This window comes from Chiloscyllium plagiosum, unplaced genomic scaffold, assembly GCF_037043375.1.
Source record: "Chiloscyllium plagiosum isolate Xiang-an unplaced genomic scaffold, Cpla_swu_hap1 HiC_scaffold_9, whole genome shotgun sequence".
In the NCBI taxonomy this organism is placed as follows: Eukaryota; Metazoa; Chordata; class Chondrichthyes; order Orectolobiformes; family Hemiscylliidae; genus Chiloscyllium; species Chiloscyllium plagiosum.
In genome coordinates, this window is record NW_028270147.1 from 73692793 (window position 1) to 73707313 (window position 14521).

The window sequence follows — 14521 nt, forward strand, 5'->3', positions numbered from 1 at the left end:
GGCACGGTGGCACAGTGGTTAGCACTGCTGCCTCACAGCGCCAGAGACCCGGGTTCAATTCCCGCCTCAGGCGACTGACTGTGTGGAGTTTGCACATTCTCCCCGTGTCTGCGTGGGTTTCCTCGGGTGCTCCGTTTCCTCCCACAATCGCAAAGATGTGCAGGTCAGGTGAATTGGCCATGCTAAATTGCCCGTAGTGTTAGGTAAGGGGTAAATGCAGGGGTATGGGTGGGTTGCGCTTCGGCGGGGCGGTGTGGACTTGTTGGGCCGAAGGGCCTGTTTCCACACTGTAAGTAATCTAATCTATCTAAATCTATCTAATCTATCTAATCTAGGTATTAAGAATGATTAAATGAAAGGTGCTTAGTGGAGTATGACCTGCTAAAGATGTGGTATGGTTTTGAGTAAGTGCTGGAGGGATGAAGGCAGAAGTTTGAAAATGGAAAGAACATGGTCAAGGGCTACATTGACCATGGTGAAGAGAAATTCTTAGTTGAGGAAAAAGGAAAATATATTGGAAGCATTGAGTGGAATTTGCCATGGTCTGAAAAAAATGTGATGGACAATATATAACTATAGCTTCCCTTAACATTCAAGGTATATCCAGTTGCTGAGATAATTGCCTAAGCCTGAAAGTTAAAGTTGTAAATGTCTAGAGTGCAGAATAATGCCCTTTGGCCCATCGAGTCTGCATCAATCAAAAATAACACAACTATATTCTAATGCCATTTTCCAGCTCTTGGCCCATCGCCTCATATGCCTTAGCATCACAGTATACATCTAAATACTTCATAAAAGTTAAGGGTTTCTGCCTCTACCACACCTATAGGCTGAGAGTTCTGGATTCTGACATAAGTCGGGGTGAAGAAGGTTTCTCTTCGCATTCCTCCTAAACCTCTTGGTCATTGATCCCTCCGCCAAGCAGAGAAGATTTCTTTCCCTGTTTACCCTGTCTATGCCTCAATGTCAGTCAATACAGTATCAAACTTGAAAGATCTATCTGAAACTGGAAGTTGAACTACAAAATGCAGATTACCACCTCCTAGTGAAAACTGTTTTGCCATCTTCTAATTCTTCAGGAGAGACTAAGTGGATGGTGGGTAAGATGGACTGCTCAACTTTTCTCTTCCCACATTTCAGTGCCCATCAACCATCCAGTTGCCATGTTTGAGGAATTTAACATGCAGGTTTTGTAATTGAAAAAATTTAATTTAATTCTTTTGTCCAGGTTGAAAACTGGAACAGTGAAATTCTTGTGAAACAGAAACCTGCACTTTGGAAGCCATCAACAAAGTTGCTATTTCTAAATCGATTCAGGGTCAAAAAGCATAAAAGTAACAGTTCATCTGCTAAAGTTCCTCAAAAGGTAAGTTTTGTTACAATACTTTATTTTCATTGCATCTTGTAATTTGCAAAATTATACAACACAACTTTTTAAAACAACCGTAAGTTGTCAGTTATGATGTGTAATGATCCTTGTTGATGATAGTTACAGAATTAAATTTGACTCTATAAATCATATTTGTTTAATTCATTTTAATTAACATAATAGCCAGTCACTGAAACTCCATTACATGAGGCCGCAGAGCTTTTTTTAAACAACAGAAGTATTATAGAGGAAAAAAAAAGTAGCTAAATATAAAATGGTTTGAAATAACTCAAAGCAAAATCTTATCCCTTTTCTTGACATTGTAGAAACAGAAAATAGGAACTGGAGTAGTAGCCCATGATCCTTCAATATGATCATGACTGATTATCCAACTCAGTACCCTGCTTCCACTTTTTGTCCATTTAGCCCAAATAACTATATCTAACTTCAAATCATTAGAGTCATACACCAGAGAACCAAACTCATTGTTCAAACCAGCCCATACAACCATAATCCCAAACTAAACTAGTCCCCCTACCTGTGCTTAGCCCATATCCCTCCAAACATTTCTAATTCATGTACTTACTCAAATGCCTTTCAAACATTGTAACACATTGCAACCAACGCTTCCTCTGGATGTTCATTCCAAACATGAACCACTGTTTGAAATAAAATTGCTCGTCTTTTTTTTTTAAATCTTTCTCCTCTCCCTTTTAAAAATATGGCCCCAGTTTTGAAATCCCCCACCCTAGGGAAAAGACATCTTCCATTCACCTTATCTATGGCCCTCATGTATTTATAAACCTCTAAAAGGTCACCCCTCAATCTCCTACAATCCAATGAAAAAAGTCCCAGCCTTCCAGTCTATTTTGATATCTCAAACCCACCATTCCTGGCAACATCCTGGTAAAATTTTTCTGAACCCTCTCCAGTTTAAACATTATCTTTCCGATAAATGGGACAACACAGTACTCCAGAAGGGGCGATAGAGTACTCCAGAAAAGGCCTCACTAACACCTCCTGCACAACCTCCAACGTAACGTCCCAATTCCTATACTCCAAGGTCTGAGCGCTGAAGACAAGCATGTTAAATGCCACCTTAATCACCCCACTAAATGTGATGCAAATTAAACTCAGTGTGTCACTCTTCAGCCCATTGACCCAACTGATCAAAATCTTGGGGTCATCTGCAAACTTACTAACCATGTTTTCTATATTCTTATCTAAATCATTTATATAAATGACAAACAAGAGTGAACCCAGCACAGATCCCTGTGGAACACTACTGGTCACAGGCCTCCAGTCCAAAAAACAACCCTCTACCGTTACTCTGTTTCCAAATCATCTCTCTCTCCTGGCATTAATTTTGTATCCAATTGGCAAGCTCAACTGGAATTCTATCTATGTGATCTGACTTGAGTAAAGCCTTTGACAAGGTTCTGTATGGTAGACCAATTAGTAAAGACCAAGTTAACAATGCCCTTATCATCATCTTGGTTACTTCCTCAAAAAACTCAAATCAAATTTGTGAGACACTATTTTCTTCACACAACCATACTAACTACCCTTATCATTCCTTGCCTCTCAAAATGCATAGAAGTCCTATCTTTCAGAATCACTACCAAAATCCAGAGTCACTTCTTCAAAACATTCAATGTTTTGGCCTTTGTTATTTCAGTGACTAGAATTCAACAGACTCATCATTCTGTAGCTGAAGATATTTCTCCTCATCTTGGTCCTCAATGGCCTCCCCCCTTATCCTTAGACTGTAGCTTAAGACTAGACTATCCATTATGGAGATTCAAAGATTTGATATTCAGGAATAATTTCTCTAGATTTAAGTTTGACTTAACTGATTCTCCCTAGTCCTTTGCTGTGAACTATGAAATCTTCTTTTATCAATGCTCACAAAAACTGAATTCAGATTTTCACCTTTTAATAACTTGCAGATTTCAAATCAAATGGTCCTTTAACAAACTAAATTTTCTATTGGGGTAACTGCTTTTCTTGAACTGTCTGATACTCCTTTTCCAGAGATAAATTATATATCCTCCAATCCCAGTCAGGTCTTCTTTGAACTAACCTAAAAATTTTCATTTTTTTTACGTTTTCTAAGCTAAAATCAATCCTTGATTTTTCTAAAGCAAAAACAAGCAAATTGCCTTCCATGTTTACCCCACCTGTCATAAATCACCAAGTAAAAGCAATTTTTCATTCTAGATGATTCTTGCTGTCTGACATACCCTGGATTAGATCAGTGCTCTGGGAGGACTGTTTGACCTAGTTTTTTTTTAAAAGCCTTGCCAGAAAACTAACCAAATCCACATGCCACTATTTTAAAAGTAAACTCTAAAAATAGTATGCATTAATATAAATCAGACTTCTTTCATCACAGTGGATGATTAAACAACTCACTGGAGTTGTTTCCACAAATATCCCAACCCTCAATGATTGGAGTACTCAGCACATGACCGCAGATGATAAGGCTAAGGTATTTACATTCACTTTCAACTAGGTGTGCCAAGTGGATGATCCATTTCACCATCCTTTTGAGGTCTGCCATTCTTGACCGATTCATTCATTGCATGTGATACCAAGAAATGGCTGAAGGCACTGGATAGGCAAAGTCCATTGGTCCTGACAACTTTCAGGCATTGAGATTGTGTCTCAGAACCAACTACACTCCTAACTAAGCTATTTCTGTATGGTTACAGCACAAATATATCTGACAATGTGGAATATTGTGCAGGTATATCCTCTGCATAAAAAGCAGAATACATCCAATCCAGCCAATTACTAACTTATCAAAACAATGTAGATTTATTGTCAAAGTGATGGTAGAGGCCATCGACAGTGCTATCAAATGGCATTTGCAAAGGAATAACTGCTCACTGACATAATTTGGATTCCACAAAGTGACTCACCTCCTGACCTCCATACAGGTTCAAACATGGCCAAAAGAGTTGAACTCCAGAAGCCAAGTGAGAGTGACTGCCTTTGACAACGTGGGTTGGGAAACTCTTGGTTGGTTGGAATCATATCTAGCACAAAATGAAGACAATTATGTTTGTTGGAGGTCCATTGTCTGCAGCGTTCCTCAGAAGAGTATTCTGGGCCCAACCATCTTTAACCACTTAAATCAATTAACATCTGTTCATTATGAACTCACAAAAAATATTTGCTGATGATCACAGAATGTTCAGTACCATTCACTACTCCTCAGGTACTGAAGCAGTCTGTGTCCACATGCAGCATGATCTGGACAAAATCCAGAACTGGCAAGTAGCATTTGTACTAGTGCTGAGCATTGAGATCTCCAAGAGGTAATCTACCAATTACCCTTTCATAATCAGTGGCATTACCATCACTGGATCCTAATATCAATTATCAATGGAATACAATTGATCAGAAACTGAACTAGTATCTATAGGCACCATATCATCTGTGCTGTGTAGATGTAAAAGCTGTCTCGGGCTAAAGTCTGTTCGTTTTGGTCAATTGTTTTTTTTAAGAGAAGAAATGGAAATTGGAATGCCAGGCTGAACAGTAGTCCTAGAGAGCAATCTCCATTCCCAGGCCTGCTGGTTGTGTATTTCCTTCACACTCATTATTTTTTAGAATTTTTAAAAGTCTAGGACTCTGCCCAAAATCCAGTGATTGGTCCATATGTTTTAATATTGAGGATTTTTGCTCTATTCCACAATTCTGACTTTGGACTAAATCACTGTTCTTCCATTATTACTGGTTTGGTTAAACACTGGAACACCATTGTGGATCTCCATACACATAATTGGCTGCAGTGGTTCAAGAAGGCAGCTCACCATGCTGTGCTCAAGGGCATGTGGAGATAGGCAACTGCCCTAAATCAGTGGTATATCATCCCATGAATAAATGAAAAAGCACGAATTTCACAATCATTATGTTTTGATTTCTGGATCATGTCCTAATCTTGGCTGCATGACTGACTTTTTCTCGGGTGGGAAAAATGAATACAGGAGTAATTCTTGAGGGAAAAAAACAAGATGTACTTCAATGGAGTATACTTAGAGTCATAGAGATGTACAGCATGGAAACAGACCCGTTGGTCCAACCTGTCCATGCGGACCAGATATCCCAACCCAATATAGTCCCATCTGCCAGCACCTGGCCCCATATCCCTCCAAGCCCTTCCTATTCGTATACCCATCCAAATGCCTCTTAAATGTTGCAATTGTACCAGCCTCCACCACATCCTCTGGCTTTTGAGAACCTCAGTCATAGGACAGATGTTTCCCTCCTTGAACCTGTAATAGATACATGAAAATTTCCACTATCCTTTCAATAAGCTACACGTGTGGACAACTGGACATCCCAGGTGCTAGTTCCTCCAGTAGATTTTAGGATTACCTTCAGTGGTCCCAATATTTGCCTATAGAATCTTGGACTACAATCCAAGGTGCAAGTCTCACTTCTTGGATACTAGATATATTCCCTAGATAATGAAATGATTTGTTCTCCTGAAGGGTCATTAAAGTAATAAATGGATATCCTTGAAAGCTAATAACAATCAAGTGGATACTGCTAAGTAAACATTTTGAGTGGAAGGAAAATAGAAATATCAAGTGTTTTATGCTGCTGGGAGAAGCGGGTGGGGAATGAGGAGAGAAGATGAAGAACAAAAGGCAAGGTCTGGGATAAGAAAGAGGAGGAAGAGATTATTCAGCACAGATACCTTGGAACAAAAGGTTGTAATAAAGCAAAAAACATTATGCTTCCATTCACATTCTAGAAAAATGAACATTTTTGTCTGAAAACAAAAACATGAAAAACTATGATCAGCATATGCCAAGGGGAATTTAAAAAAAGGGACAAATTTATAGTCTAAAATTGTAGAATTCATTGCTTAGAAGACTATATAGTAATTGATCAGATGGTGTCATTACTGAAGCTTACCTTGAGCTTCAAGAGAGCAAAGCAGCAGGCTGAGGTCAGAAACATGAGACCAAAATGGTGAACTGAAATGGCAAACAACCAGATTCTGAGTTGGGTTTAATGTACTGGGTGGAGAACTTTCACAAAATGAAGTCTCCAATGTAGAGGAGACTATATGGTGAGGAGCAAATACAGTATGGTGATTTGGAAGAAATACAAGTCAATTATTGTTTCACCACTGGAAGGAGTGTTCAGGGCTTTGGAGAGTAAGAGGAAAAGAGCACTTTGTGGGAAGGGGATGAGGTATTAGGGCCATTTTTAAGTAGTGAATCAGGATGCTATAGTGGGACAGTATCTGTGGATTGCTGACTGGGGAGGGGAGGGATTGGTGGCATTGTGCTGGAATTAACAGAAGTGGCAGATGATCTACTGAATTTGAAAGCTGGTGGTGTGGAAAGTGAGGGCTAGAGGAACCTTTGATCAAAGGCCCTGTCAACCACTTGCCATGAACACCTCTTTTCTGGTGTTTATATGCACAAATTTTGTATAACTTATGTAGAACCTGTTGTTGTGGTTCTGTTCGTCGAGCTGGAAATTTTTGTTGCAAACGTTTCGTCCACTGTCTAGGTGACATCCTCCGTGCTTGGGCGCCTCTTGTGAAGTGCTTCTGTGGTGTTTCCTCCGGCATTTATAGTGGCCTGTCCCTGCCGCTTCCGATTGTCAGTTTCAGCTGTCCGCTGTAGTGGCCGGTATATTGGGTCCAGGTCGATGTGTTTGTTGATGGAGTTTGTGGATGAGTGCCATGCCTCTAGGAATTCACTGGCTGTTCTTTGTTTGGCTTGCCCTATAATGGTAGTGTTGTCCCAGTCAAATTCATGTTGCTTGTCGTCTGTGTGTGTGGCTACTAAGGATAGCTGGTCGTGGCGTTTCGTGGCTAGTTGATGTTCATGGATGCAGATCGTTAGCTGTCTTCCTGTTTGTCCTATATAGTGTTTTGTGCAGTCCTTGCATGGGATTTTGTACACTACATTAGTTTTGCTCATGCTGGGTATCGGGTCCTTTGTTCTGGTGAGTTGTTGGTTTGTGTGCTGTTATAAGTCCTAGTGGTCGCAGTCGTCTGGTTGTCAGTTCTGAAATGCTCCTGATGTATGGTAGTGTGGCTAGTCCTTTGGGTTGCGGCATGTCCTCGTTCCGTTGTCTTTCTCTTAGGCATCTGTTGATGAAATTGCGCGGGTATCCGTTTTTGGCGAATACCTTGTACAGGTATTCCTCTTCCTCTTTTTGCAGTTCTGGTGTGCTGCAGTGTGTTGTGGCCCTTTTGAAGTGTCTTGATGCAACTTCGTTTGAGTGTGTTGGGGTGGTTGCTTTCATCGTTCAGGATTTGGTCTGTGTGTGTGGCTTTCCTGTATACCTTTGTGGTGAATTCTCCATTCGGTGTTCTCTGTACCATCACGTCTAGGAATGGGAGTTGGTTATCCTTTTCTTCTTCTCTCGTGAATCGGATTCCTGTTAGTGTGGCGTTAATGATCCGGTGTGTTTTATCTATTTCTGTGTTTTTAATGATTACAAACGTGTCTTCAACATATCTGACCCAGAGTTTGGGTTGAATTTGTGGTAAGACTGTTTGTTCTAACCTTTGCATTACTGCTTCTGCTATGAGTCCAGAGATCGGTGAACCCATGGGTGTTCCGTTGATTTGTTCGTATATTTGGTTGTGGATGAGTGCTATGCTTCTATGAATTCCTTGGCTGCTCTTTGTTTGGCTTGCCCTATAATGGTAGTGTTGTCCCAGTCGAATTAGTGTTGTCCCAGTCGAATTCATGTTGCTTGTCGTCTGTGTGTGTGGCTACTACGGATAGCTGGTCGTGGCGTTTTGTGGCTAAATACTGTAGTCATTGTAAATTTATTATATCTTCCCCCCCCCCCCCCCCCCATAGAGAATCAATCCCAGTGTGGTGGGAGATGAAGGATTTTTTGACTTATTGAGCCGATTTCAGAGCAATCGGATGGATGATCAACGATGTTCATTCATAAAGAGTCAGAATGGGTTGACAAGCACTGCACCAACCTCATCAACCCCATCTAAAATATTTGGTGAGTGAGACTTTCTGGGACTTTATTACATATCTTTATTATACCGATATATTGATTCCTTTCAGTTCAAATTTCTTTTGGATATCTTCAATTTTGCTCACATTCTTAGCCAGTTCTTTGTCTATGTGGGGTATCTAGCTCCTTTTTTTGACTGGAAGCAGTTGTTTGTTGTAGTGGCCAGTATATGGAGTCCAAGTCCATGTGCTTATTGATGGAGTCAATGGATGAGTGCCATGCTTCTAGGAATTCTCCAGCTGTCCTCTGTTTAGCTTGTCCTATGATCGTTGTGTTGCCCCAGGTCCCTATCATCTAAGTGTATGGCTAGTAAGGACAGGTGGTCATGGCGTTTAGTGGCTAGTTGGTGTTCGTGGATGTGGATGGCTAGTTGTCTGCCTGTTTGCCCTATATATAGTGTTTCGTGCAGTCTTTGCATAGAACATCATAAATTATGTTGCTTTTGCACATGATAGGTATTGGGTCTTTTGTTCTGGTGAGTTGTTGTTTGAGCATGGCTGTCGATTTATGGGCAGCTATGAATCCCAGTGATCAGAAGTCTGGCTGTCAGTTCAGAGACTCTTTTTATGTAAGGTAGCATGGCTAACGAGTTGGGTTGTGGCATATCCTCGTCACATTGTTTGTCTATTCGGCCTCTGCGGATGAAGTTACGGGGATTTCCTTTCTTGGCGAAGATCTTGCAGAAATCCCCACAACTTCATCTGCAGAGGCCTAATAGACAAACAATGTGACGAAGATATGCAATTACCTAATTCACTAGCCATGCTACCTTACATAAAAAAAGGTCTTGGAACTGGCAGCCAGACCTCTCCAACTACTGGAATTCATAACAGCCCATAAACCGACAGCCACGCTCAGACAACTCATCAGAACAAAAGACCCTATACCATCATGTGCAAGAGTAACGTAGTTTACAAGATTCCATGCAAAGTCTGCACAAACACTATATTGGGCAAATCAGACAACTAGCAATCTGCATCCACAAACACCAACTAGCCACTAAACGCCATGACCAGCTGTCCCTAGATGACAGGGACCACAAATTCAACTGGGACAACACAACGATCATAGGACAAGCTGGACACAGGCCAACCAGAGAATTCTTCGAAGCATGGCGCTCATTCACAGATTCTATCAACAAGCACATTGACCTGAACCTAGGTCACTACAACAAACAACCGGAAGCAACAGGAATGGAAGCAAGTAAATTTTAGAAGAGACAGTACAGCAGTGCTTCACAAGAGGCTTCATAGCACTGAAGATGTCATGTAGACAGCGGACAAAATGTCTGCAAATCAACTCCCCAGCTCGGCGTACATACCCACAACTACGACAACCAGCACCCGAGCTAAAACCTTTACAGAAATCTTGAATGTAGTCAAAGTGGTGCCAATATTTGAAGCGTGGTTGCTGCCTTGCCAGTGATGCTGTCATAAATGAATGAATTTTTAAAAATTTAAACTGGACAGAGAAAATCATTTTTTTTGAAGGTGTAGTTTGTACATTCTTGTGTTAAAGTGAACATATCCCCAATAATCTTGCCCTTCAGGTGCCTCACCGCAGACAGGTGAATTTTTGGATCTGCTTGCAAGCTCCCAGAGTCGTCGGCTAGATGATCAACGTGCAAGCATTGGCAATCTTCCAGGTTTACGGCTAGACCAGCATAATAATCACTCTGTACTTGGTCACCTGATCACCACTGGAGATAGTAAGGAGCCAGACGATTCTTTCTTTGATATGCTGGTAAAATGTCAGGTAAGCCAAATTTCAATACCATGCATCTTTATTAAGCAAATATTGTGGTTAATGAAGTTTGCTTCATCCCCCCCCCACTTTTCTACAAGGGAAAGACTCTTGCTATTCATTTTATCTATGCCCCTCATGATTTTATAAACGTCTAGGTCACTTCGAAACCTTCTACACTTCATTGGAAAAAAAATCCCAGCCCATCTAGCTTATTTTTATAACTCAAGTATTCCATTCCTGGCAACATCCTGGTAAACCTTTTCTGAGTCCCCTTCAATTTAATAATATCCTTCCTGTAACAGGGTAACCAAAACTGCACACAGTACTCCAGAAGAGACCTTATTAACGTCCTGTACAACCTCAACATGACATCCCAACTTCCATACTCAAAGGTCTTAGCAATGAATGCAAGTGTGCTAAATGCCTTCTTAACCACTATGTCTACCCGCAATGCAAATGTCAAACAATTATGTTTTAACAAATGCAATACCTTGCATTTATCTAAAGTAAATTCTATCTGCTATTCCTCAACCCATTGACTCAACTGGTTAAGATCCCTTTGTAATATTAGATAAGCTTCTTCACTGTCCACTATACCAACAATTTTGGTGTCATTCGCAAACTTGCTAACCAAGCCTCCTACAATTTCATGCAAATCATTTGTATAAATTACAAAAGTGGACCCAGAACCAACGCCAATGGAATACCTGTGGTCACAGGTCTCCAGCCTGAAAAACATCCCTTGGCCACCACCCTCTGTCTCCTACCACCATGTCAATTTTGTATACTGTTGGAAAGTCACCCTGAATCCCATGTGATCTAACTGGGTTCTACCATGTAGAACCTTATCAAAGGCTGTACTGAAGTCCATTTAAACAATGTCTACCCCTCTACTCTGAATCTTTTGGTTACTCCCTCAAAAACCTCAATCAGGTTTGAGACACTATTTCCCCTCACACACAACAATGCTGACAATCCCTAATCTGTCTTGCCTCTCCAAATGCATATAAATCCTATCTTTCAGAATCATTTATAAGGGAAATAGAAAAATTCAAATATGGAAATGTGCTAAAATGCAATCAATGGATTTTAAATTTCAAAATAATATTCTGAAATTTTAATTTTGAAAATACTATTATTATAATAAATACTTCATTGTAAGTGACTTAAATCTTTAGTTTCTTCATTTGAATTTCATTCTTCTTTTAGGGTGCTAGACTAAATGACCAGAGATGTGCACCACCTCAGACTTTACATAAATCTATTACTGTTCCTGATGAAGATTTCTTCAGTCTTGTCCTGCGATCTCAGGCCAAACGGATGAATGAACAGCGTGTGGCACTTCCCTCAAATATAAAGGAACAAAAGAGGGAGTTCTCCCATTGAATAACATACACATGCTTGCTTACTCATAATTAAGAATATAATTATTCTGGGAAAGTTGAAATTTAATGTCTTGAATTTGATACAATTCACACTGCACTTTGGAATAATGGCTCTCTTACATTCTAAAGGTTCTGTTGCCCACAAGTGGATGTGGCTCTTAGGTTTTCTTTCATTGTTCAGTTCTAAATTTTCAAAGGAATTTGAATGACTTGAGAAGACATTAAAACTGGACTAATGGTTCGAATTCCTTAAAAACTAGTCAAAAATATTTAAGTAATCTCCATTTTTTGTAAAATTGAAAGCATTCTTATATCAATGTAATGATGAGTAATAACAGGATCATCCTGCTTCTTTTTAAAAAAAGTGTTAGATCAAAAATATTAATGTTGGTTACATTTTTTTTAGATGTATTTCAATTTCAGTTAGGATAATAAAGTTGCAACCAGATTTTTTTGAAAGATGAGCACTACCTGTTTTAGGATTTCATTTCAAACTGATCTTCAACATTTAATTACTACAGGAAATCAGTGTTTATAACAATTATCTGAAGTACAAATATATTTGTAGCCTTGATGTATTCTTCTACTAATCCTGTGCTGATTTTTTATTTTCTCTTGCAGTTTAGAAAAGTTTCTTCAAATTGTACAATTTCCAGATTTTGTAAAAAAACAAATCTGCTGCTATAAGAAATGGTTTTAGTTCTTTATAAATGCTGAGTACTGGCTTTGTAATAATTTTTTTGTGGTTAGTGTCAGTCTTGACTTTTCACATTGGGTTTAAAATCTCCAAGTCTATCCCTTTTGAAGTCATTCATTCTAGGTTGATTTCAGTCAGGTAAAAAATGTTTTTTTTTAATAAAAAATATAGTTGTAAAAGTTCTAAACAAAGGTATTCCTCAAAGTTGTAGGAGAATGACAATTCTGGACTATCTACCAGATTTTTTTTTCAAATGTAAATCTCAGGATAAAAGCTATAATGAGGCATATTGAACTTTTTTCCCCTACTAGTGTCTCTTAATAAAGCAATTTGAGCTGGTAATGTTTCCTAACACTATGCATTTCTTATATCTTTTGCAATAATGATAGAATAAAGCGAGTGAACAAGCTTACAAATATTGAGTCAATATTTGATTTGGTTTTTTTGAAAAATGATCCCAAGCAGCGCAATTTGAAAATGTGTTTCCAAAGCAAAAGGAGCAATATGTTGTATTTGTCACTACAAAACACTGAATATTGACAAAATATAAAATTTCATTACTTTTAATATTTTTAGGGAGGCAATGACTACCAATTTTTTTTGTCTTGTGTTGATCATTATTGGCTTTCGCTTCAAATACTGAATGTTAGTGGAGTGTTTTATTTTGTAATGATGTAGTGTGTTGTGGAATCATGACTTCACTAAATGTATTTTTATTGTATATATAACATTAAAGTATGTTGCCTTCAAATCAGAATTTTCATGTCTCTTTAAGACTGTATATAAAGTAAAATTACTAGTGGTCAATTGCTATATTTTCAGTGATCCAAGTGTGAAAGAACATTGTAAATGTTTTAGAAGAATATTTTTGACAGTGTACAGATAAGAGTCATAAAGATGTACAGCATGGAAACAGACCCTTCGGTCCAACCCGTCCATGCCGACCAGATATCCCAACCCAATCTAGACCCACCTGCCAGCACCCGACCCACATCCCTCCAAACCCTTCCTATTCATATACCCATCCAAATGCCTCTTAAATGTTGCAATTGTACCAGCCTCCAACACTTCCTCTGGAAGCTCATTCCATACCCATACCACCCTCTGCGTGAAAGAGTTGCCCCTTAGGTCTCCTTTATATCTTTCCCCTCTCACCCTAAACCTATGACCTCTAGTTCTGGACTCCCCGACCCCAGGGAAAAGACTTTGCCTATTTACCCTATCCATGCCCCTCATAATTTTGTAAACCTCTATAAGGTCACCCCTCAGCCTCCGATGCTCCAGGGAAAACAGCCCCAGCCTATTCAGCCTCTCCATACAGCTCAAATCCTCCAACCCTGGCAACATCCTTTTCTGAACCTTTTCAAGTTTCACAACATCTTTCCGATAGGAAGGAGACCAGAATTGCATGCAATATTCAAACAGTGGCCTAACCAATGTCCTGTACAGCCACAACATGACCTCCCAACTCCTGTACTCAATACTCTGACCAATAAAGGAAAGCACATCCAAACGCCTTCTTCACTATCCTATCTACCTGCGACTCCACTTTCAAGGAGCTATGAACCTGGTTTCCAAGGTTCAGCAACACTCCTAGGACCTTACCATTAAGTGTATAAGTCCTGTTAAGATTTGCTTTCCCAAAATGCAGCACCTTGCATTTATCTGAATTAAATGCCATCTGCCACTTCTCAGCCCATTGGCCCATCTGGTCAAGATCCTGTTGTAATCTGAGGTAACCCTCTTCGCTGTCAACTACACTGTCAATTTTGATGTCATCTGCAAACTTACTAACTGTACCTCTTATGCTTGCATCCAAATCATTTATGTAAATGACAAAAAGTAGAGGACCCAGCACCGATCCTTGTGGCACTCCACCGGTCACAAGCCTCCAGTCTGGAAAAAAAAAACCCTTCACCACCACCCTCTGTCTTCTACCTTTGAGCCAGTTCTGTATCCAAATGGCTAGCTCTCCCTGTATTCTGTGAGATCTAACCTTGCTAATCAGCTTCCCATGGGGAACCTTTTCAAACGCCTTACTGAAGTCCATATAGATCACATCTACTACTTTGCCCTCATCAATCTTCTTTGTTACTTTCTCAAAAAACCCAATCAAGTTTGTCAGACATGATTTCCCCACGCACAAAGATAATGTAGATTAGGACTTTAAAAAAAAATGCTGGAACAGAGAGCTGAGGGTACATGTCCACACTTGTTAAAGTTAGCATATATGCTAAGAAAGTGATTAAAATGTTGATGAGGTCCAGGCTTTGGAATTTCAGCCTATTGTGAACAATGCAGTTT

General features: G+C 39.6%; 1 protein-coding gene across 3 annotated transcripts in view; it reads left to right on the forward strand.

Annotated features, from left to right (window-relative positions):
• The window catches only part of gpsm2 (G protein signaling modulator 2), a 68710-nt gene extending 56097 nt beyond the window's left edge, over positions 1–12613 (forward strand). For all 3 annotated transcript variants that reach the window (XM_087990803.1, XM_043699722.2, XM_043699723.2), the window contains 4 exons: positions 1229–1366; positions 8218–8374; positions 9939–10144; positions 11345–12613. In XM_087990803.1, coding sequence (XP_087846929.1) covers positions 1229–1366; positions 8218–8374; positions 9939–10144; positions 11345–11521 — 678 coding nt within the window. In that variant the 3' untranslated portion in view covers positions 11522–12613. The remainder of the gene's footprint in view (positions 1–1228; positions 1367–8217; positions 8375–9938; positions 10145–11344) is intronic.
• The last annotated feature ends 1908 nt before the right edge of the window (positions 12614–14521 follow it).